This window comes from Callorhinchus milii, unplaced genomic scaffold, assembly GCF_018977255.1.
Source record: "Callorhinchus milii isolate IMCB2004 unplaced genomic scaffold, IMCB_Cmil_1.0 Scaffold4, whole genome shotgun sequence".
Classification (NCBI taxonomy): Eukaryota; Metazoa; Chordata; class Chondrichthyes; order Chimaeriformes; family Callorhinchidae; genus Callorhinchus; species Callorhinchus milii.
The window spans coordinates 42,678,342-42,702,941 of NW_024704745.1; the positions used below are offsets into that span (position 1 = coordinate 42,678,342).

The following is a 24,600-nucleotide window of genomic DNA, read 5'->3' on the forward strand; positions in this document are numbered from 1 at the left end:
TCTCTTTAAAAATTCTCATATCGGTCCGAGTAACATAGAACATAGAAAACAATCATAAATGTAGTAGTGACAGGCAAGAATAGAACAGGAAGACTCTGATGTTACAAACTTTTTTGTTTATCGACAAGACCCTGTATTTCATTTTTGTTTGTATAACAGCAGCAGTCAAGGCCATGGTCCCAGGCACCACGACTGTGGAACCCAAAGGGGCCAAACTATCCCACTCGTTGTTACCAAATAACACTGGACACACTGGTCTCCCTTGGCAGAAGTGGTAGTACTGCACTGTTTGTGTGAACCTCATCTGGAGTTTGCTCCTTGTTTATTTTAGTATGTGGCCTCTGCCCATTAATAAGTGTCATGGGGATGTTGCAGTATGTGTGTTGGTTACCCAGTGAGGTAAAGGGAATGCCACCAGGAGTAGGAGGTACATCATACTCGTAGCTCCGATAGTATTGTTTGTGCCGCATCTGCGTGTGGTAGGTATTGTGAAAGGTGGAGCGCAGATCCGGATGGGCGGTGGCTAGAGCAGTGGAAGTCGCTGCTGCCATGGAGATGGCAGACACCGTCTGCAGTTCCCCAAATGGACCATGCTCACTAGCATCCAAAACCTGCTCATTAGCGATCGGCTCTATCCTCCTAAAGGGCATTTCATACTGTAAACGCTTCCAAAATTTGGAATCCAGTTTGTTGCACTTAGGTCCATTCCATTTAATAACTGTAAGAAGCTTGATTGTGTGTTTGAGAGCCTCAATCTCCTGGTAGTTTATAATTCCTCGAAGTTCACTGCATTCAATAAGTATCACTCTAATTTCACCAGTGACTAACATGTTCCGAAGTCTGGTTTCCAGTTCAAATATGCTCCAGCCTCTTCTTATAACATAGTTTGGGGTCAGAACGATAATTAGTCTTTTGCTTTGATCAACACATCTTGCCACATCTTCAATGTACGCTGAAAATAAAACAGCATAGTTTTTATTACACACAGTCCAAGTACATAGTGGCTCAAAGCAACAATCTATAACTGCATGCAGCATACTGCAGTCAGGGAGATGCGTTTCAATTCACAGGTGTGAAAGGGAAATAACACAAGAGAACAGGAAGCACAGGCCAGCTAAAATCCCTTTCTTACCAAGGTGGCATTAGGACCAATAATATTGCATATTTATGTCTTTACGCTTTTCTTTGTGTTGCTCCTCTCGAAACATCTGCTGAATCAACTTGCCACTCTCATGAAATGTGAATGAGTTGAAATCATGCAATCCTGACATGATTGGATAAAAACAATAAAGCCTCATAAATTCCTCATAAGGCCCAAAAATTTAATTTTAGTGATTGGGTGAACTCAGCCCAAAGTCTCATGGACAATCACTAAAAGACAGTATTTTGGCCTAGGAGAGCATGGCTTTTGGTCCTCCTGGCCCAATAAACCCTGGGAAAGCAAAATTAAACCAATAAAAACTAACCACAAGCCTGATATAGGGCCCAATGTTTACTAAATAAAAGGTCATTTCAGAGTAAAAACAAATTGACAGCTGAAGGAGCACGAGTGGAGCATACCATTCACTAACAGAGAGACGCCACCTGCTAGCGTTCCTAAAATAAGCGACACAACAAATATCAGAGCATACCATTTTTTCACCATCGTTCCTGTAGAGAAAACATCAGCATGAATGAAACGCGCATATCCCAAGTAACAGTTATCAGAAACACCCACTGAGTAAGGAAGTAGGAGCTGAGATGGAACGTTAAAATGTCACGGAACTAACTTCAGTCGCTCAATTTTACCAGGAGATAAATAGTAATAATCCTTGCATTTGATATAGCGCTTTTCAGGTCATCTGGACACCTCAAAGCCCTTCACAGAATATACTGTGAAGTGAATTGACTGTATATTTGTGGGTGAAATGCAGCAGCCGATTGTGCACAGCAGATCCGGGAATGGGAGAATGTAACCTGAGATTGTGAAGGGCATGAAGGTTGGTCTGGTCTCGCAATTTTACTATGAAATCTGGGGTGGGGAAATAAAATATGAACCTTTCTTATCACTTTGGGATCTACTTTACAAGATTAGCAACTGATTTATAAATAGCAAATCCTAAAGATACCCAAGAATGTCCTTCTTGCCCTCTTGTTGACATCAATTTTGAGTCCCACAAAGCCTACCCAAAGGAGGTTCTTGGTATCTGGCAGGGGATTAGTGTCTGAGTGAAGTCTCAAGAGTATTTGGACAAATCCAGATACCTGCAGGATTCATCATTTACAAAACTATTGTTTTGTAGTAATGGTATGTGTGTAGAAATTATAGAAAAGCCACACATGAAAGCAAACACAGACATAGAAAACTACAGAAAGAAAGCAGATCTGGATATGGAGCACTGGTACATAGATTCCTACAAGTTACATAAGGATATTAGTATGATAAGAGGAAAGAAATATGATAAGAACATAAGAATTTGCCAGGCGAAAGAAGACTAAGGTCCATCTAGTTTGCCTTCCATCATCCTGGCAGTTGCTTGACATGTCATGTCCCAAACTATATACTGTATCCCGAGATATTATTTTCTAGCATAAATCTATTTAATTTTCCTGTTCCATAAGTTTACTATGTGCTCACTGGAGTAGTGCTTCCGCAGATTTGTTCTAAATTTCCCCCTTTCAATTGCAGGCCAGTGTCCTCTGGTTCTACTGTTCAGTGCAAGATAAAACAGTTTATCATGGTCTACATTATCTACTTCCTTCAGAATCTTAAAGACCATAATCATATCGCCCCTCAACCTTTTCTTCTTCAGTGTGAACGTGCCCAGGTTATCTAATTGCTCCTCATAGCCCAGTCCCTCCATCCCCTCAATCATTTTGGTTGCCCTCCTCTGTATCCTCTCGATCCCTGCAATATCCTTTTTATATTGTGGTGACCAGAACTGCAAATAGTATTCCAAGTGTGGTCACACCAGTGATTTATAAAGTGGAAGGATTACCCCACTATTTTGGCTCAATATTGCCCTTTTAATACAGCCCAGTATCTGGTTTGCCTTAGTCACTGCTACTGAGCACTGTTGGGATTTCAATTTATTATTAATCAGGATCCCCAGGTCCTTTTCATATTCCGTACAGATTATTTTCTTACCATTTAAATAATAGTCCCTTCCTAGATTTTTTATCCCCATGTGAAGCATTTTGCATTTGTCTATATTAAATTTCATCTGCCATCGATCTGCCAAATTCCCAATGGTATTTGAATAGACAGAAATTCACCTTGATTTCAGGTATCTGAATAAACAAGTAGTTTGGGATATTATTCTTAGTTTTCTGAAATAATACAAGCATAAAAGAAACACTGGAATCAATTATCAGTAATAACATGCTGTGGAATCTTTATTCAGTTGCATAGTATCGCTGCCAAATACTCTTGAATCTCATCTCCACACACCTTGTGGAATTTCTCTAAATACTCAATGCTCTAAAATCTCCTATGTTTGGTGCCAAACACACTAATTCCTCTTTGTGCACCTGGCCTAGTGAGCTCTGCTATATCACAATGTACCTGTTCCCTATCCTGTGACATTACTGCTAATCCTCTTGCATCTCTCTTCCTCAGTCTTACCACCTTTCTTGAATCCTTTTCTGTCTTTGTCCTGAAGCCTCTTGACATATCTGTTAATTTCTTAGGTAGCCCTTCTCCCTAGACCTGGGCATCTTGACTAAATCCTCAGCTCCTTGCTAGTGATATTGCATTCTCTCAAACTCCTCTATGCCTGTGATCCTCATTCCTTTGGCAAGGATGCACCTTATTGACATGGTCCTGTAGGTAAACCCTTACGTATCATATCTGGTAAATCTCCAATGTCTCTGTACCTCAGTTCTATGCCATTAGCTGCTAAATCCTTTTCCATCTCAGTTCCTCAGTTGCTTAGTTCCAGTGAACCACACCCTCCCATTGTCTCTTCTCAGTCCTGAAACATAAATATAATCCACATGCTTTTTGAAGTCCTCCAACTGTTTCTTTCAACCCCACTGTGGATTCTCAATCTTATTCTAGTTTCCATGCTTAGTCTTGCAGTGCCCAATTCAATTTGGCGACAACATCAGTTTGTTTTAACAAATGAGCCACATTACAGATTGTTCTACAAAGAAACCAGTCAGTTGAAAACACAAAAGAGGGATTCAAACTCTTGATCTCACCCACTCTTTGGCTAAATTACCCCCAAAAGAAATTATAACATGATTATCCTGCTCTCAGCATACAAGAGATATTTCCCAAAACATCATAGTTTGACTGAATTTAGCGCACGAGACAATTTAAAAACTTAATAGACTGTCTAATAATGGAAAGATTGTATATTGTTGGCATGAGCTGCTAATGAAGCCATAGACTTTAACACCCAGAAATTGTATGAAAAAACTAAATCCCTGTCCATAAGAGAAAACCACCATAATTTTACTCTATTCATTTGACCTTTTCGCGATCTGTAGAAACCATTTTTATAAAATAACAAACAATAGTTATCCCTTTAGAAAAATAGTGAAATTTTATAACTAAGTACATGGAAACCTTTTTAAACATATCTAAATATTTGAAAAGTACAACTCAAGAGATTATAACGGAGAAAATATATAAACTATACAATTTGCCGTTTTTGATAAATTCACTCCAACGTTAATGATCATAATTAATGGGAACTAAGATTCCTAGCTTTACATTGAGCCTACTGCAAAGCACTGTATGATCATGAGGGGATAATGCCTCCTCTTTTTCCTGCCCCCATTGTAGTCTATGAATTTCAAACTTGATACAGCACCTTGTTGGATGTGCATGTGATATTGTTTGGGCAAATAGCATCTAGTTGTTCCAGAGAAATCTAGGCAAATATATCTTAAAGGAAGAGAGAATCAGCAGCTACAAACCGTGGAAACCTAATCTTCCATTTGAGTATAAATCTATAGCGATTATCTAATGTCAGTCTCTTCAATATATTAATGATGCAGAGCTTGAAGTTGAATTAAGAGGTGCAAATGGACTAGCTCGATTTACTCCCAAAGGCGGTTTTGATGGACATGTTGTACTATATGTGTAGGTTTTTTACTTACTGTTCTCCCATCCGATTATAGTGGGGCACGAGAGGTGTTGCGTGGCACAGGACTGTGATTGAGCCCATACTATAAGTGGAGGGGAGAATGGTAAGCACAAACATTAGACAAGCATAAGTCAATGACATTGAGAAAAGTATAGCAGACAGAAGACAGTTATTTTTAACACATCAAAATTTATTGATAAAGAAACATAGTGCAACATTATTTTGATTCATATGTTATATTTAAAAAATATATTTATGGGCGCAAAGTAAAAGCAAGGCTAAAAGGCACCACAAGATTATAAGAGAAGTTTGCTAATTTCCTAACATAAATCTAAGTGAGGACTCCATCTGGTATTCGAAAGTATGCCACACACATTGCTCCAACTCAAAGGATCCCAGCTATGAAAGCAGATTAAGTTAGAGTGGAGTTCCTAAGAGTCAGCATCATAGACTTATGTAGTAATTCATACCAAAATCCATTAAGAAATACTGCAAAATCAAGTCCTATGTTCTGTAGTGCATCTGTATGCAATACAGAGGTTGAATGTGGATAGAATTTAAGTATAGGGAAGAGACACAGACATTTCTCTGACCTGGTGACAAGAACAGGATTTAGACTATAGAAGAGTCACATGGTCTCTCTGAATGGGAAATGTGTGATCTCGTGGGCAGATAACATTTTACTTGATGCAATTTGTGCCATTTAAAATGATGGAATCTGAGTCAGTTCTGGCCAGATTAGGATGTGAGGGATGAAGTGTTGAAACTGGGTTCACAAAGAAACATTTTCTGTTATTATTAGAGCATAGCAAAGACCTGTATTATTTTAATACATGGAGAATCATGGTCAGTACCACAATGGATTCAAGTTTTTTCATACATCTGCACAAGTGGGAGGCTAACCTTTTTACCAGCAATCACCAATGTATGTATTTTGAACATAGCAGATTAAAGATTATATTAATCTAGTTTTAGTATTGCATTGCTAGCATCATATTCATGCAATCAGTAACATTGGATACCTTGGTAGAATTCTCTAAGTGAAATGCATCCTTGAAGCAATTTTTTTTTGCCTGAACAAACACAGTCTGGTTCTTTGCAGAGTCTTATTTAATTCAACCCGATGGGATTTGATAAAGAAATGCAGAGACAGGAAAAGATTTACTTACTTCCAGTTGGAATCAAGTCCCTATCGGGGATGAACAATTTGTACCCATAATGTTTTTCTAGCACATCTGGTAAGATCTCCAGAGCAAAACGTTCCTCCTCTGTTGTTTCTTGGTTCCACTGGTCAGGATCCACTTTGGTGTATGACAGGTATGCATCGTAATCTTTGTTTTCTGCAAAAAATGTAAATTGATTATTTCTACCTGGATGGATCCAATGTGATTATAATCCTGGTGCTGATTAAGAGGAAGCTTGGTTAACTACATACAATCAATCGGTTAGGAAATACAAATACTTAGGAACAAATTCTTCCAACACAGAAGTCACGGTTGATTATAATTGTGAAGAAAACAGCGAAAAAACTAAATGATCTGAGACAGATACTCCAAATGCTTTCTGCAACACTTTTCTGATGGTTGAACACATTTAGTATTTTACCAATTTTCTCATCCTCAATTTAAATGCCTTTGCAAAGGCATTTTCACATAATCCTGTATCCTGATGAAATCCTCAATGTGCCACTAAACATACTCTAGAAACTCATCAACTTGCATATGATTTAATAGCCAGACTAAATCATGGCCAGATTAAATAATAACCTGATTGTATGAAAGTACGATCATTGAATGGCTGGATTGTATAATGGCCAGATTATTGAAACAATAAATTTAATGAAAAGCAAATTGAGATTTATTACACTTAATGTAACATAATACATTTACATGTATGGGTGCTTTCGGTCACCTTGCCCCTCCCAATCGCTATCAGCTCCCACACCCAGCTTGGGTGCCCAGATAGCAGTGTAGAGAACTTTGAGGCATCCTGCCGACATGAAAGGCGTTATATAAATATAAATTGTTTTGTATTTTGTGTAGAAAAAATGTATCAAGGGACAACTTCTTATATTAAATATTAACAAATTGGCTAATTGCCTACAAAATGCACAGCCGCTAAACTTTGCAATAATACTGTGAAGTGTTTAGAGATGTCTTCCCAATGTGAAAAGTGCTACACCGAAAGCAAGGATTATTATTTTAGTTCTCCATTTACTTTTTGTGTGCATTTTTTCCAGATTAGATTGAAATAGCTAAATTGATGTTTTGTTAGTCTTGTGTAATGGCTGAACAACATTGCAACAAGGGATTATAGCGGGTAGCAAACTAATCCACAGAAAATTATTTATGCAGCTTTGAACAAATAAATCCTATCACAAAGGCCTATTGGGATGAATCAAAAAGCCCTGGCTAAATTATTCAAATGATAATCTTAATGAAGAGCAAATTGAGATTTATTACATGAAATGAATTCTGTGTGTAAAAAAAATCAACATAGACAATATTTGATACTGATCAAATATTCAGCGAGTTGGCTAATTGGATATTTTAACTCAACATGAGTTATGTTACCTACTTGTGTAAGTTAATGATTTTCTGGGCTTCCAAAATAGTACAGAGTTTTGCCATTTTGAAAAGCAGTGGAAAAAAATCAATTATTTGATGACCACAAAAGCATTTTACCCAACATTTCAGAACACCCAGTGGTGTACTTTTAATGGAATATCAATATTGGATTTATCTTTGCATTATTTAGTTAGTTTTGATTTTTCTTAAGCATCATAATTGAATCTGGATTCCTGCAGTTACAAAAATTACAGAAAACCAAATTTGTTTGTGCCATGGAAAAACCTTGTAAGCAGAATTATTGTGAATTAAAAAGCAGGTTTCCCTTACTGCAAGTTATTGCTGATATCTACATCTAAAAATATTAAAGAATGTAGACTTAAGGTCTAAAACACAGAAGTCACCATCTGGATTTGCAAAGGACTGGAATTTGCTGCTAGCTGGATGTGCATCTTACTGACCCTCAGGAACTTTGCTCCAATATCATCTCCTTCTGGTTGTGCCAGAGCAGATTTCCTGTGGGTTGATGTGCATGATGTACATTGGTTAAGAGCAGGATTCGATATTTCCGAATCCTTTGCAAATCCTGGAAATGAATGCCACAGTTTACACCCCCAATTGTTAATCCTTTGGACAGCATTCAAACAAATATATTTCGCTAAAAATATTTAATTGTGATTCCTATTTTTTTAAAAAAACAACATTCTGTCTGGTAATTTAAATGCATCTGTTTCCTCCTGACTCTTTGGTAATTTAAATGCATCTGTTTCCTCCTGACTCTTTCCCGAGATTCTCTTTCCAGTGTAGGATTTTCTTGTTGAGGTAGATGCACTCAGTGCGAGTAGGAAATTCCATCTAGCAATCGCAGGAAAAGGCAGTTAAACTCAGGGGTTAAGGGAGAGGGAGGGTTGGATTGTAAAGATGCTAAAAAAGATAAGGCCATTTGCAGCTGGTTTTATTGTGTCATGGTAGATCAATTAAGTTCCCAAGATGCTTGTAGATAGTATCAATGCCTGAGGTAGTTGAATGGGCAGAATTGCAACCATGTACTAGAATATATGATCCTAACCAGGAGAGAAACTACACAGAAAAAAATGAGGAAGAACACAATTCTCTGGAGACAAACTTCACTTTAATGTGAAATGTTTGGCCAATGATTATCTGAATATTAAATATCTTAATTTTTCTTATTATGCTACACGTCTTGTACTATATTGTTCCCAATATAAAATGAGGATTTCTCCCACTTTTGAAAATTATTACACACCTCATATTCATAGATTGCCAATAAGATACTAGATACCAAAAACAAATTGCTTTCATGCACAAAAGGTTCTTCAGGGATGTGCTTTCCCTGCACAGAGAAGGTCAATTGCATCGCTGGTAACATTGTCCACAAGTCATGTAAAACTGCATTTCTTCTGCTGGTGATGCAAAGGAAAGTAATAATACTAATCCTGGCATTTTGACACAGTGCCTTATTAAGTTTGACGAGACGTCTCAAACTGCTTCACAGAATATACTCAAAGTGAATTGTCTATATATTATGTGAAGCATGTAATTGTTTACTCCTATATAGTTTCTGTATTGCACTTTTACTTGGAGGGCATCAACCTATTAGTATGAGAAAGGAGTGTGCCTACAACCAAAGTTTTCCAATATCATGCACAGATTGGAGCATTCTTAAATCAGATGGTGGAGAGCGGAGATTTTACACTCCATTGTCAAGTAGTTGCCAAATAAATTAAAATAACAAACTGTTTCAGCAGCTTGGAATGAAGAAATAGGGTTCCTGGCTAAAAGAAAGATATTGTAGTTGCATTTCCATTCTGAAAAAAGTTGAGGTAGAAAATATTCTCCTGAAATCAGAGGGGTGTTCTTCCCCAAACCACGCATTTAGGACAGTATTCCTTAATTATCTCCTTGATAATTAAGGAATGGAATGCATTTAGGAATACCACCATTTTGATCCTGAGGTTTCTAATGGGACCAGAAGTTCAGAAGGTTCTAATAGTATTTTCCAATAAATTCCTTGCATCCATTCACTCTGCCATGTCATTTTCCCCTCCCTGGTACCTTCTTGAGCTCCTTCACCAGTGCCTTAACTTGCTTGTTGATTTGAGCAGAACGCTGCACATGTTCACAAGAGATGCTTGGATGAAAAGAGAATTTGGCCTATCTCATCCTTCTGGCCTTCTAAAATCCTTATCTTATTCCCATTACAGAATCACATTATTTCTTAAATAAGTTGAGTGTCCTGGTCTTTCCCAACTCTCTTGCTAGCCTCTTTCAGCTGTTAATTAGCTCGTACCCAAAAAATATTTCCTGGTGCCTATCCTGAATATGTCCTTCACGTGATCTCTTGTCCTGCCACTTTGACATATTGTTCGACCCTGAGCTGTCCTTTCTCCCTCACATCCGCACCACAACTGGCACCGCCTTCCATCACCTCCGGAACATCGCCAGACTACGGCATTACCTCACCCCTCACGCTGCTGAAACCCTGGTTCACGCCTTTGTCACCTCAAGGCTGGACTATGGGAACTCTCTCCTCGCCGGCCTTCCCGCCACCTCCCTCCACAAGCTGCAGGTCATTCAGAACTCTGCAGCTCGTGTACTGTCCCGCACCAGGCTTCGGGACCACATCACTCCCACCCTCGCTCGCCTCCACTGGCTCCCCATCCCCCAAAGGATTGATTTCAAGATCCTCATCCTCACCTACAAGGCCATTCACGGCCTTGCTCCCTCCTACCTCTCCAACCTACTATCCCCCTACCTACCTGCCCGTACCCTCCGTTCCTCTGGCTCCGGTCTGCTCCACGTCCCCCGCCCCAACTGCCCTACCATCGGTGGTCGGGCCTTCAGCCTCTCAGCCCCCAGGCTCTGGAACTCCATCCCCCAGTGCCTTCGCCGCCTCCTCCCTTTCCTCCTTCAAGGCCGGTCTCAAAACCTTTCTCTTTGACCGTGCCTTCAGCTCCCCTCTCGACTCTCTTCCCCCTCCTCGCTCCCTCCCTTCCCTCCCCTCACCCTGACCATTTCCCCCTGCTCGGGTCATGACCCAACTGTGCAGCGCCTTGGGACGTCCTCCTGATGTGAAAGGCGCTTTATAAATGGAATCTTGTTGTTGTTGTTGTTGTTGTTTGAAGCTGAAAGTGTTATTTTAGGTTACATTCTCTATCGTATTTAGCATTTTAGATACCACTATAAGGTCCCCTCTGAAACATTTCTTTTCATGGCTGAAGAGCTTGTCTAGTCTGAAGGATTACAGGAAAGGTGTGCCTTGGGCAGTTTAGAATACGGAAGACTTTTAGTAGCTCAGCTGGTGAGATAAGAATTTATGTGTTGAGTTCACTTTGCAGCACTTCAAATATAGACATCTTTATAAAAACATTCTGGTTAAGATAGTTTTTTTTATACATTGATGATATAAATGGAAATCAGAAAGCTGACAGTCATGATTAAAACAGAATTTCTTAATTATCTCTATTTTTAAATAACGTAAAATATTTCTAAATATTTGTATTACTTTTCTGCTGTTTGTCTTCAAGATGTTATTGCATTAGAATATTTACCAATTGTAATCCAGACATTAACAATCTCATTTCAAACAGACCAGCGATAGGCTCTTACAAATAAGTTCTTACCTCCGTCTAATTCATCAGTTCCAAAATGATTACGATAAAAGAGCATGAGTTCTACTTTATAACATTTGTAAACAGTCACCAGACAGACCAGCAGCAAAAGGATAGCTCCCAGTCCACCCGCAAGTTCCATAGTGTACATCAGCTCTGGAATAAAACAGAACACTGGTTGAGTAGGAACTACAGGAAAATAAATCTCTCAGAAATCAAGTTACTATAATGGGTTGATAAATGTAACCTCCCCTGAAAGAAGTTCAGATGTAGAAAACCTTTCAGTCCACTTTGTTTCATTCTTTGCAAAATACTGATTATAACATCTTCCTATTTTAGCACCAAGTGATTTTTTTAAAAATGAGTCTAGTGTGCTGGCCTCTGCAACATCCAGGAAATACATTCTAGTCATTGATTACCCTCTGTGTAAAGAAATACTTATTGGTGTTAGTCTTAAATTTGCCCTTTAGAATTCTGTACCTCTGCCATCTTGTACTACTTCCTTGGGGGTATGAGCATTTAATTCTCTGTTTACTGTCTCCATCTGTTCCAAAGGATTTGTGTGTCGTGTGTCAGTGATGTACACTGGCTCAGTTGGTAGCACTCTTGCCATGTTAGGTCACTAAAGTTTAGTATTTTTACTTTCCGAAACAGAAGGCAGCCGGACCAGCTCCAGACAGGATAGAAGCCAAAATAAAGGATTGTAGAAATAGAGTATCATGCAGGGAGCAAGACGGGGTTGGAAGCATGCATGGACCATGAATGGAGAATGGAGCGGCAGAGTTTAAGGATTAAAGAGAGCCACTATTGCCACTAATACTGTTAGCCTCAGGAGCAATGATGCCAGTAATGAGGATCTAATGTTGTAGAACGCACAGCTGACAATCCTTTTCTGAGAAGCTGATTTGTAAAATGTGCATTCACAGATCACTGCCACTAATGTTCCACAGGTATTGCAATGAAGGCTTCTACACTGCACAAAATTGCACTGTGTTTAATCTAATCTAAAGGGATTAAATCACCTTTGGTAATAGAGTGTCATGCAGCATTTCACTAAAGTCCAAACGCAGAGACAAGACATCCATTTCAAAAATATTCTTAAGCAATGCTGTACATTGAAGTAAAGGTTTTCCTAACGTAAATCTTTCAGCTGGCTCTGCAAGTGCAAGCCATAACAGGGTTGTTTTTTTTTGTTAGCAAGGTATCAGATGCATGCGGAAAGTCATCACAATGCTAAACAGCCATCAATCCAGACTACTGACTTCCACATATGCATGGAAATTTTTGTTAGAATGGATAGCACACCTTCTCCCTAGAGGTTCACGCCCTGCAACAGAGGGGAACTGTATACAGGGCAAAAATAAAGATGGGAAACTTCCTTGGCAACTGGAAATGTTTACCAGAGAGGAAAACATGTAGTCCATGCTTTACAAATAAAGATGAGAAAGGGAACATGGCATGATTCTGAATGCACAAAGCTAATACATGTATTTATTTTACTAATCAGGTCCCACATTAGACTTTCCTTAGCAATGCCATGCCACTAAACACTAATCCAGGCAGAGAAAGGATGTCTTTCCTCACTGTAACACGCAAGCTGACAGCACGCAGCATGGTGCTGGCATCACATTGATAAAAAGCACAGGGTGCTTCAGTTACAATGGCAGTGCTGGGCACAGAGTGGTTACACGGGCCACACTGTCGAAAACCCAGCTTCAATAAAACATCTTGCACTATCCTGTCAATCTTAGTGACTGGCTTGAGGCAGATCAGAATGTAACGCTATGTCAAAGGCTTTTTGTTCAGAATTTCCTTTTGTTGGCAGTAAGCACCATGAACAAGTTTAATGCCAAGTTTACTGGTAACATTTGCAAACATGGGAGTTTTCTGGCTGCAAAAGGAAGTTATTCCCAGAACAACAGACAGTGCACATTTTGTGTTCATTTGGCATGAAAATGTTGAATCATTATAAAATAAATATTATATGAATCTCATAGGATTGTTGAGTGTGTCATGCTAGAGCCGAGCTGCTGAGACCACCTTGAGGAGATGGTTAAATTGTTTTCTTCCTTTCCCTTGGTAGCCACCCAGGCAAATAAAGCATTTTAGTGCCTGACACAGTACACAGGTGGCAATGTGTGCAGGAGCTCTAGTCTCAGTATTCTTTCAGTGCTGGAATAAGTCATGATTGATGGGAAAATGCCATTTCTGGTTTTTGTTCCCTCTCTGAAAGGAAATGCATGATCCTCTCTCAGGTTCTCTCCCTCTGGCACAGGCCAGACGACACAGAAAACCAAAACCAGGGCATAAGACTACCCCCTATTACCATGTGAAACAACGCTGCATGTTATTTTAAACGAACAACATTCCTGTGGATTTCTATGAATATTTAAAGCCACGCCATGAAGTGTTCCATTACATTTATTTTAATTATTCTTTCACTGCACCAAGTGACAGCATCAGGTTTTTCTAGTTCAAAAACTGCACTGATCAACTGACACCTTGCATCTCTTTGCCTCCCGCATAAGCCTTGCCTTTAAATCTACAATGATTCTACATTTTGGTTTTGATGCATATTTCCTTAAATGATGGCAAGTGTTACATTATAGATTTACCTTTGGGTAATAGATTGAAGGTAGCAAAACCATTCTCTTCTACCTTTGCTAACACTCAAAAACGAAACCTTCATTTTCTTGATTGATCTGGATTTATCAAAGGTCTTAAAGTGTTTTATGATGCCAATAATAAATAATAATAATCCTTGCATTTGATATAGTGCTTTTCACGTCTTCTAGACGTCCCAAAGCGCTTCACAGAATATACTGTAAAGTGAATTGACTGTATATTTGTGGGCGAACGCGGCAGCCAATTGCGCACAGCAATGTCCCACAAACAGTCATGGATTGAAAATGACCAATTTTTATTATTATTTTGTTTTTTTGTAGGCCAAGAGCCAAGAAGAGCATAATTTAATACAAATTGTTTCATTCATGCAAAAGCAATCCACCAAATTCTTATGATTCAGTGAAAGGAATTGGAAACCTATTGATCAGAGGTCTTTAACTCTGTAATTGCAGAATTCTGGTCACTGCATCAGGGTTTCAATGACCATAGCTGACGAATATTCATTATTGAAAGACCTAGTGCTCACTGAAAATGTTTGTGTGTATTGGTTGCAGATGTTTCTTGAGATTGAATCACTGGAAGAAGTGCCCTTCAATTCAAAATAAATCATGTGCAGGACACCAGCAGCTGGTATGTGATGACTTCAATTGACAATTGAACAAGCAGCTAGACAATATGCATTTTTACAGGGAGTAAGTTGAGGAGCAAAATTTCCTCATTCCTTTCTTCATTCTAGTCTTTCCTTCATGGCTATTTAAGTCCTTGCAGATCCTACAGAGTTTTTTTAAACCTTTAAGACTCCTATAAGATCTTATATAGGACTTACTGTCTTATCTTACCAAAGTTCTTTATTTTGCTTTTTTACAGTGTAATGGATGTTGTGGGTGCATGCCTCACATCAGAACTTTGAACTCAGAGTCTAAACTGACACTCCAATACAATGTTGTCCATCGGATGAAATGTTAAACCAAGGTTCTGCCTATCTGTTTAGGTGCAAGCTAAAAGATCCGATGGCACTATTTGAAAACGGAATGGAGTTTTTTTTCCCTCCCAATGTCCAACAAATTCTTAGATAAAATTGGTCACTTCATGGCCGCTTGTGGGTAACTGCTGTGGGAAATTGTCTGTCCAGCGCCTTGGGACGTCCTCTCGACGTGAAAGACGCTATACAAATGTAATTTTGTTGTTGTTATTTGCCTACAGTGACTACACTCTACAGTAAATCTTATGAAGCTTTTAACAACGGTACACAACATTATAAACATGCAAAGGTTATTATTATTTCTGATTTGGGATTCAAGGAAGTTATTTTTTGTGTGAACAATACGTTTGCTTGTCATATAGCATTGGAACTAAACCTATCCTAAACTATAATGAGTTGCCTATCCATGCGTGAAAGCAACATACCCAATCTGAAAAAATTGTTCATAAACTCCAAGAAACTCTGTCTTCATTTGTTATCAATAAGAAGTGACAAGGCTTCCCATCATTCTGTGACGCATCATTCTTCAAACAAATGCCATAGTGTGAGTTGAGGGCAAATTATCACCATTTATCAGTGCTATCATTTTGACTGAGCATGAGGGTGTTTTTTGGGTTACAAAACTGAAGTAAATATGAAGTTCCATACATTTGAATGATGGATTGGACTCATTGTCAAAAGCTCAATGCCTCAGGAAATGTAATTCACTAACCTAATGCAGCCAGATCCATTCGTCTGCAACAATCATGTTCTCAATGATCTCACTTATCCCATTCTAAAGAAGCGGTTAACTGATCATTGCTTTCTTGTCCCCCGAGTCCTCCGCTCTACCCTCGGCGGCCGTGCCTTCAGCCACTATGCCCCGAAGCTCTGGAACTGCCTTCCTCACTCCCCTCGTCTCGCTCCCTCCCTTCCAATTTTCAGTTCTCTGCTGAAGACCTTTCTTTTTGACCGCGCCTTTGGTCACCTTCCTTGTCCCTCCCCCTGGCTCGGTCCTGGGATCCGAAACTGTAAAGCGCTCTGAGACATCGTCCGGCGTGGAGGGCACTATATAAATCCAAGTTGTTGTTGTTATTGTCTTGGAGCCAGGCTAAGTGCCAGTTGCTTAAAGGGGAGACATTTGTCTGTGTTATTAGGTCAATGGTAACAGCAGAAGGTGCTGCAATCAGCCATCCAAAGATAGCATCAATAAAAGAAATATAGGAATGGGGAGACAGAAGCACACCTGGATGCAATTATTGAAATCATTTTGCATACAAGAGCAAAATTTATATTTACCAGTGATTGTCCATTAACTGGCCAGAAAACACATTTTATGGTTAGAAGAAATGTAGATACAGTAAATATACTTTGGTTTCAGTCACAGGGACACTATTACAAGAACAACAACAAGATTACATTTGTATAGGGCATTCACGTCAGGAGGACGTCCCAAGGCGCTGGACAGTGTACAGCATTTCAGACCCGAGCTGGGGTCAGGGAAGGGAGAAGGGAAGAGAGGGGAAGGGGGGTGACTGATGGCATGGTCGAAGAGGAGGGTTTTGAGGTGGGACTTGAAGGAGGCTAAGGAAGGGGCGAGGCGGAGTGACTGGAGGATGGAATTCCAGAGGTTGGGGGCAGAGTGGCTGAAGGCTCTTCTGCCAATGGTGGGGCGGTTGGTTTGGGGGACGTGGAGCAGGCCAGAGCCGGCTGAGCGGAGGGAATGGGCGGGTTGGTAGGGGGTTAGGAGGTCACAGAGATAAGGTGGGGCGAGGCCATGGAGGATTTTGTATTAATTACAAGAATTAAAACTACACGGGAATAAATGTGGTGCAACAAGAACACTACTGAAAAGTAAGAATAAAAAAGGGAGATTTGGAAAAGCAGATAACATTGGCACAGACATGATGGGCTGAATGTCCCCATCTGTGCAGAAAATTGCTGCTCAGTCTTCACTCAACCTACGGAAGAACTTGCACTCTTCACTCCATGAGAACTACTCCCTAGTCCAGATTTAGGTTCAGATAATTGATCGTCAACTCATTGCTATTTGTGGGACTTTGGTGTAAACAAATTGGCTGCCCTGTTCACTTGTAAAATATATTTACTGCTACTATAGTTCTACAGTAAATCCTATGAAGCACTTTGAGATGTTTTGATGATCTGATAAGGCATAATATCAAATGCAAGGATTATTATTATTATAATACTCACAAAGACTTAATAATAATAGTAATCCTTGTATTTGATATAGCGCTTTTAACGTCTTCTAGACTTCTCAAAGCGCTTCACCGAATATACTGTAAAGTGAATTGGCTGTATATTTGTGGGCGAAACGCGACAGCCAATTGCGCACAGCAGTGTCCCACAAACAGTCATGGATTGAAGTGACCAATTTATTATTTTTTTTCTTGAGGGATTATTATCAAGAGTGTGAAGTAAGGAAACTTACCCAAGGTTTCGCCCTGCTGCGAATCAAACCCAGGTCTCTCGCTTGCAAGGTGAGTACTCTAACCACTGAGCTACAGGACTCCAGTGCCTTAACATCAGGTACTGGCAGCATCAGCATCCATGGATGCATAGTCCACCTCACCAAGCCAGTCAGGAACCTAGGCATCTTATTCTACCCTCAACTTTCTTTTCTCCCCCACATCCGTGCCATGACCTGCTCTGCCTGCCCCCACTTCTGCAACATTGCCCGACTCCGCCACTGCCTCACCCCTCAGGCCACCGAAACCCTCAAACATGCCTTCATTACATCCTCGACTATGCCAACGCCCTGCTTGTCGGCCTTCTCAACTCTTCTCTCCATGAGCTGCAGATCATCCAGAACTCTGCAGCTCATGTCCTCTCCCGCACCAGGCTCCATGACCCCATTGCACCCATCCTCGCCCGGCTGCACTGGTTCCTCATCCCGCAGAGGACAAAATTCAAAATCCTCAACCTCACCTTCAAGGCCTTCCATGGCCTTGCTCCCTCCTACCTCTCCGACCTGCTGACCCCTTATACACCTGTTCGCTCCCTTTGCTCAGCAGACTCCGGCCTCTGATCCATGCCTGCCCCACCATCTGTGGTCAGGTCTTCAGCTTCTCTGCCCCCACCCTCTGGAACTCCATCCCACATTTTGGGATGGCAGATGGAGGTTTTTGAAGATGCAACTAGCAGGTTAGATAGGGGGAAACAGTGGATATAGTGTGCTTAGATTTTCAGAAGGCAATCAACAAGGTGCCACATAAAAGGTTGTTACATAAGATTAGGGCTTATGGAATTAAGGATAATATATTAGCATGGATCAAAGAATGGTTAACAGGCAGAAAACAGAGAGTTGGGATAAACGGGTCCATCTCAGATTGGCATGATCTTATTAAATGCCGGTCAGGCTCGAGGGGCCGAATGGCCTACTCCTGCTCCTATTTCTTATGTTCTTATTCCCTTCGCCTCGCTCCCTCCCTTGCCTCCTTCAAGACCCACCTCAAGACCCTCATCTTCGACCGTACCTTCGGCCACCCTCCTACCCTCTCTGCCATCCACCCACCCTGATCCCAACCTCCACCCACCCACTCGGGTCCTAATCCCTCACTGTTCAGCGACTTGGAATGTCCTCCCAATGTGAAAGGCGCTTTACAAACGTAATTTATATTGTATTGTATCACTGTTTAATTTAGTAAGATGTGTTACATACCTAGAGTGCAATAAACTTTACTACACTTCCATATAACAAATGATGTAAGTCTAGTCATAGGATTAACCATTTTTATCCCATAGACAAAAGCTTTCATTATACTTGAAGGTGAATAATCACTGTATTTTAATGGCAATAGGGATGGAATAACCACTTTCATCTGTGTGTCCTCATTTTTCCTGCTGAACAAATTAACATTTCATGACCCTTCAATGAATAATCTCTTTGCAATATACCTGCAAACACTGAACAATTCGGGATCTTTGCAGTGCACTGACTGAATAAAATGCTTCTCATACGCTCTGTAATTTCCATATACTGAATAATTGTTCTTCTTATCCTTGCTGAAAAGGGATAATCATATTTCATTACACTCAATATTGACTAATGCTGTTCCTTTAATCTAAAGAAAATGCAATCTATTATATTTACCTGGTTTAATAGTCAAGAAAGCTAAGATACAACAAAAACAACTATCCATGCTCAGACAGTATTTATTATGACAGCATAAGCTTGGGCTGTGTAAAATTTTGCTTAAACAAGAAAATGACTACCATCCAGATTGCATATACTGTATGTAAATGTCATAATTCAGTATTCAGAGCCAAGTGAAAAATGGAAGGTACAGGTACCCCCCACATTCATTACTAGAAAACTTACTTTGTAGGTATTTGTCATTTGCTGATTTATTTTTCCTCCAGTCACTTTGGGTCTCCACTTGGATCAGAGCCACTTCGAAGATTTACGATTTAAGTATTGGATGTGGAGCAGCTTTATTCACTGCTATGGGGGAAGGGGAAGTTGGAACTTTCAAATGGAGATGCAAGTAATGTATGTATTTAGCATTGGCTCAGTTATGTTATACATTCACCCATTACCCCTGATCACATTTCAGCCAGAACTGAAGTAATGACTTCTCAATAAAATATCATTACCCATTCTTGCAGGGATAGGAAGAATTATTTTGTTTCAGCAAAAGACAGGGTGAAATGTTGAGCAAGTTTCCTTACTCCACACGCCTCAGTTTACATAGCAGTAAGTAGGAACCCGGTTGTTAGTCAATTTACGGAACGCTTTTCCATACAATTGGCCCTTTTCATTACGGTTACTGTGGTAAGACAATTTCATTGGGAGATATCATATTTTATTTTTATTAAATACAATAGAGGTCTGAGGCATTGCTACCTACTTGTGCAGCCTTATGCACGGCTGGACAGAACTGGTAGGGTAGGGTTCAGTCTGCCTCTACATGAAATGCAGCATATCTTTATAGGCAATAATAAACATTTTCACTGGAGCAGGGAAACTCAACACATCATTGAAGACTTTGGTATGCAGTACTATGATCTTACTTAATATTCCATGAGGTGTGATAACTATTTGCAACTATACTGAGACTATGCACCTGAAGATTCTGTGCCAATGTACTGCATGACCAAATATACAATCTAAGTGATAAAGTGCCTTGGGACACTAAAAACAGCAACAACAACTTGCACTTATATTGTGCCCTCCATGCAGGATAGCATCTCAGAGCACTTAACAGTGTCGGAGCCTGACTCCGAGCTGGGGAGGTGACCGTAAGCACAGTCGAAAAGGAAGATTTTCAGGCAGGACTTAAAAAAGGGGAGAGAAGGGGCAAGGCGGAGGGATTAAGGGAGAGTGTTCCAGAATTTCGGGGTGTAGACCTGCAATGTTGGAGTGGAGGGTGCGAGGGACTAGTAGGAGGATGGTGCCAGTCGAATGTAGACACCGGGTGGTGGATTGGGGAGTGAGTTGGTCAGAGAGGTAGGGAGGTGCCAGAGAGTGAATGAATTTAAACACAACTGTGAGGATCTTGAAGTCAATCCGTTCAGTGATGGGGAGCCAGTGGAGCCTGGCCAGAACTGGTGAGATGTGGATATGGAGTTTGGTCCAGATCAATATGCGGGCAGCAGAGTTCTGAATGAGCTGCATGAGGGCGAAACCTTGGGCAAGTTTCCTTACTCCACACAGAGCCTAATAATAATCCCTCCAAAACCAAAAACAATAATAAATTGGTCATTTTCAATCTACGACTGTTTGTGGGACATTGCTGTGCGCAATTGGCTGCCGCGTTCGCCCACAAATATACAGTCAATTCACTTTACAGTGTGTTCTGTGAAGCGCTTTGGGACGTCCTCCCGACGTGAAAAGCGCTATATCAAATGCAAGGATTATTATTATTATTATTATTTATTTTTTTTAAAATAGTTGAGCTGGGGAGACCAGTGAGGAGTGTGTTTGAATAATCCAGGCAGGAGGTGACAAATGCATGTACGAGGGTTTCTGCTGCATTTGGGGTAAGGTACGGTCGGAGGCGGGCAATGTGCCAGAGTTGGAGGAAGGCGGTCCTGGTCAGGGACCAGATGTGGAGAAGGCAGGACAGCTGCGGGTCAAACCGGATGCCTAGATTGCGCACTGGTTTGGTGAGTCTGAGGGAGCGCCCAGGGAGCTTGAGGAGTTCAGATCGACAAGAGTGAAGGCATTGATGTGTCAGTGTGTCAGCCAGACAAGCTGATAGAACATCGGTGGACCTGGAGGAGGGAAAGTAGATTTGTGTGTCAGCCGCATACACGTGGAAGTTTACCCCGTGTCTGCGGATGACATTGCCCAGAGGGTGCATATAGTTGTGGAAGAGGGCCAAAGATGGAACCCTGGGGTACCCCGCAGGTGACGGGAGGAGAAACCATTTGCCGAGATGAAGTGGAGGCAGTTGGTTAAGTAGGACTCGAACCATGCAAGTCTGGTCCCACTAAGGTGGATGCGGGAGGAGAGGCAGTGGAGGAGGATGGCATGGCCAACTAGATTGAACACGGCAGAGAGATCTAGGAGGTCGAGGAGGCAGACGGAGCTCTGGTTACAGATAGAGAGGACATCGTTTGTGACTTTGACAAGTGGATCCATAATGGAAGCACATCTCAAGGGATTCCACTGATCTGGTTTCAGAGGCACTTTGACCTATTGCAATCTTTAATTAGAATACAAACGGTTTTAGACATCCAGTTTTGTGAACCTCCAAATATAATAATAAGTTTAGACATATGGTACATTTCATGACTTCCGTTAATTTTAGGGTCCACCCCTCCTCACCCGCCCAAGTCAGAATATCATATCTACACTTTTTAGCTGCTCAATCAGCTCTCTTATCCATATAGCCCAGTCCCATGAGACACCACTAACAGGTCAAAGATGATCTGCTGAGCCCCTGAATAAAGTGTCCTGGTTTATAATTTAAGGCTTTCTTAAAGTACATGGGATTATTATTAATGCTGTTCTTTTTCAGGTAAATTGTTTCAAAAACAGCTTGTAATCTTGAAAAGAACTGAGAACGTTTCAAAGGATTGTCGCTTTAACTGCTTACCTCGCTTCTGAAGAAGAATACTTCCATGTCGCCGACCATTTCCATTTTCAACATAACACGAATAGTTTCCCAGGTCTCCTTCTTGCACTGAGTCAATTAACAGAGATATGGAGACTTCTTGTTCCCCAAGATGCTCCCTGAGAATTCTGGTGAAAGAATAAAAAAGCTAATTAATATATGCTTACCCACTGTGACCACTGGGGGCAAACCACTACTTTGTATAGTGGAGATCCAAGAAAAAATGACATTAGATTTTTTCAAAAGTGTTTGGGTAACTTCTTGATTAATCAAATGTTACTGTGTTTCACTGACAGGTTCAAATGTGATATCTGGCCTGCTCCATGTCTCCCGCCTGACCCGCCCTACCATCGGTGGCCGGGCTTTCAGCCTCTCTGCCCCCACACTCTGGAACTCCATCCCACGATCCCTTTGCCTTGCTTCCTTCCTCCCTTGCCTCCTTCAAGGTCGGTCTCAAGACCTTTCTCTTCGACCGTGTCTTTGGTCTCCCTCCCACCTCTGCCTTCCCTCACCGTACACCACCCCTCCCTCATGCTCGGGCCCCGACACCTGACTGTTCAGCGCTTTGGGACATCCTCCCGGTGGTCTATAAATGTAATTTTGTTGTTGTTGTTTTAATTGAAAATAATCCTTATATTTCACAAGCATAGTTTGGATGAAGCAAACCTTCACCCCAACTGATTTCATTCTTCCGGAACTCTCACCCTTACAGTCTTCCCATCACCAAATCTTTTTAAGATATAACACCTTTTAAGAGAGAATGTCTCAAAGCCCTTCACAAGATTTGCTGTAAAATGTGGTGTCTATGTATTTTGTAGGCGAGTGAGGTAAACATTTGCATATAGCAATGTACCTTCAATACTGTTGGAAGTGATGAAGCAAAGTGACTGGGAACAGGCAGCCTGATTTAAACACTAATATAGAGTTTACTGACAGACAACTTGCAATGACTGCCAAAAAATTATTTCGCCTGTAGTTCCTTCTTTCCCAAAAATATTTTGCCAAAAAAGTTTCTCATGAAAACATTGTCTCACTTAACATGATTTTATGAAGAAAAAGTTATGATTTTCTTCTCTTTCAAAATATATTTTTAAAATTAAAAAGGTACCCCAAAAATCAGTTACTAAATAGAAAAAAAATCCAACTGATTATTAAATCTGTTCTATACTCTCCATAATCTCCAAATTAAAGTGTATTTTGTTTTGCAGTATGTCCAACTCAAAAAAGTTGGACTTATGACATGTTGCAGTTTCATCTCATCAAACTTTTATCAGCCATCATTTGGCTCTGAGTTTCATGATATGAACAGAATGAGGTTAATGCCATTTGTTCAGTTATTGGTATATCTCCTTGTGGAGTGTGCCTTTCTTCAGTTTGTATTATGTAAGTGTACTAGCAAGCCAGGAGTCTTAATTTATTCATCCATGGCTGAAGCCCTCGTCCACACCTTTGTCCACAAAACTCTGTACCCCCATCACACCAGTCATTGCCAGGCTCCACTGGCTTCCAATTACCGACAGATCGATTTTGAGATCCTCTCACTCATTTTCAAATCACTTCATGCCCTCGCACCTCCTCCCCATCCACTGCCTCCGCTCAGCTGGGTGCAACTCTGTTCGTCCCTCGTTCCCTCTGTTCCACCGTCGGTGGCCGTGCCTTCAGCCACTATGCCCCGAAACTCTGTAAATCTCCCCCTCAATCCCTTTGCCTTGACCCCTCCCTCCCCATTTTCAAATCCCACCTAAGAACTTCCTCTTTGATCATTATTGTAGTCACCTCCCTCTCCCCCTGGCCCTGGGTCAACCTCTGCCACGGTCAAGCGTGGGGTAGTTCCAGAACACTTATAGCGTTAAGGGTGCTATATAAATGCAAGTTTTTGTTGTGGTTGTAATGGTGTCATTGCAATGTAATTTGGTCATGTCAACAGTGTTCGGCACCATTTATCATCTTCCTGCCAACTCAGTACTGCAGGAATAATGAATGCTTCAATGTTTAACTACTAAATACATGAAAGTTGTAATTACCTCATTTCACTTTCTCTAACATGATTATCATCAAGATCTTCAATAAACTTCTCCCCCTTCATCCAATAAATAATAGGACTGACTTCTCCGCCATAGCCAAAAAAGGCTCTGCAGGTAAGATTAGCAGGGCTCTCTGTTGGAAATAGAAGAGAAGAAGAGAGATTTAAGGTACAAGTAGAATGTATCAAATACTCTGTATCAATAGCGACAGCAACATCCACAGCTCAGTTTGCCCACTGCAACACATTAGAAATCAAAGTTATCTCTTCCTTTGGTGTTGCAACTCTCTCCACATAGGAGGATACACCAGTAAAGGCACAGCATCCTTTTGCAGATGAATTAATTCATTTCTATTAGCAAATCTAAAGAATTACATTTTTGAACTGTTTCTTTCCACATACAGAATATTCACACTCCATGATCTTGTACATCTCTTGGTTGCAACACTAACTCTGGATTATAACGGATCTCCTACCACGCAATTAAAACACTTTAACCGGTAATCTTCTGTTCTTTAACATAAATGCACAATTACCAATAGCGATACAAAGAACATTCTATTCAGTGCTGTGAGAAAGCGTAACTTATTAAACCTAAAGGACATAATGTTTACGTACTTGCTTAGATCCATGCG

The 24,600-nt window shown here is 40.6% G+C and overlaps 1 protein-coding gene across 1 annotated transcript; it reads right to left on the minus strand.

The window, feature by feature from the left end:
- LOC103186408 (interleukin-1 receptor accessory protein-like 1) lies at window positions 1-24,091 on the minus strand. Its single transcript, XM_042334694.1, has 6 exons — window positions 23,967-24,091; window positions 21,925-22,070; window positions 11,287-11,430; window positions 6,245-6,415; window positions 5,089-5,157; window positions 1-952 (listed from the first exon to the last, which is right to left on the minus strand). The coding sequence occupies exons 1-6, from the start codon at window positions 24,026-24,028 to the stop codon at window positions 231-233; spliced, it is 1,314 nt and encodes a 437-aa protein (XP_042190628.1). The 5' UTR covers window positions 24,029-24,091; the 3' UTR covers window positions 1-230.
- Window positions 24,092-24,600: the final 509 nt, after the last annotated feature.

Bases quoted from the DNA above. Each gene is read 5' to 3' on its own strand.
- LOC103186408 (XM_042334694.1), bottom strand. From the start codon at position 24,028: ATGAAGGGGGAGAAGTTTATTGAAGATCTTGATGATAATCATGTTAGA. The intron at 11,431-21,924 runs GTAAGCAGTTAA...GTTTTATTCCAG, and splicing joins TATTCTTCTTCAGAAGCGAG to AGCTGATGTACACTATGGAA. The intron at 6,416-11,286 runs GTAAGAACTTAT...CATTTTTTGCAG, and splicing joins AACTGATGAATTAGACGGAG to AAAACAAAGATTACGATGCA.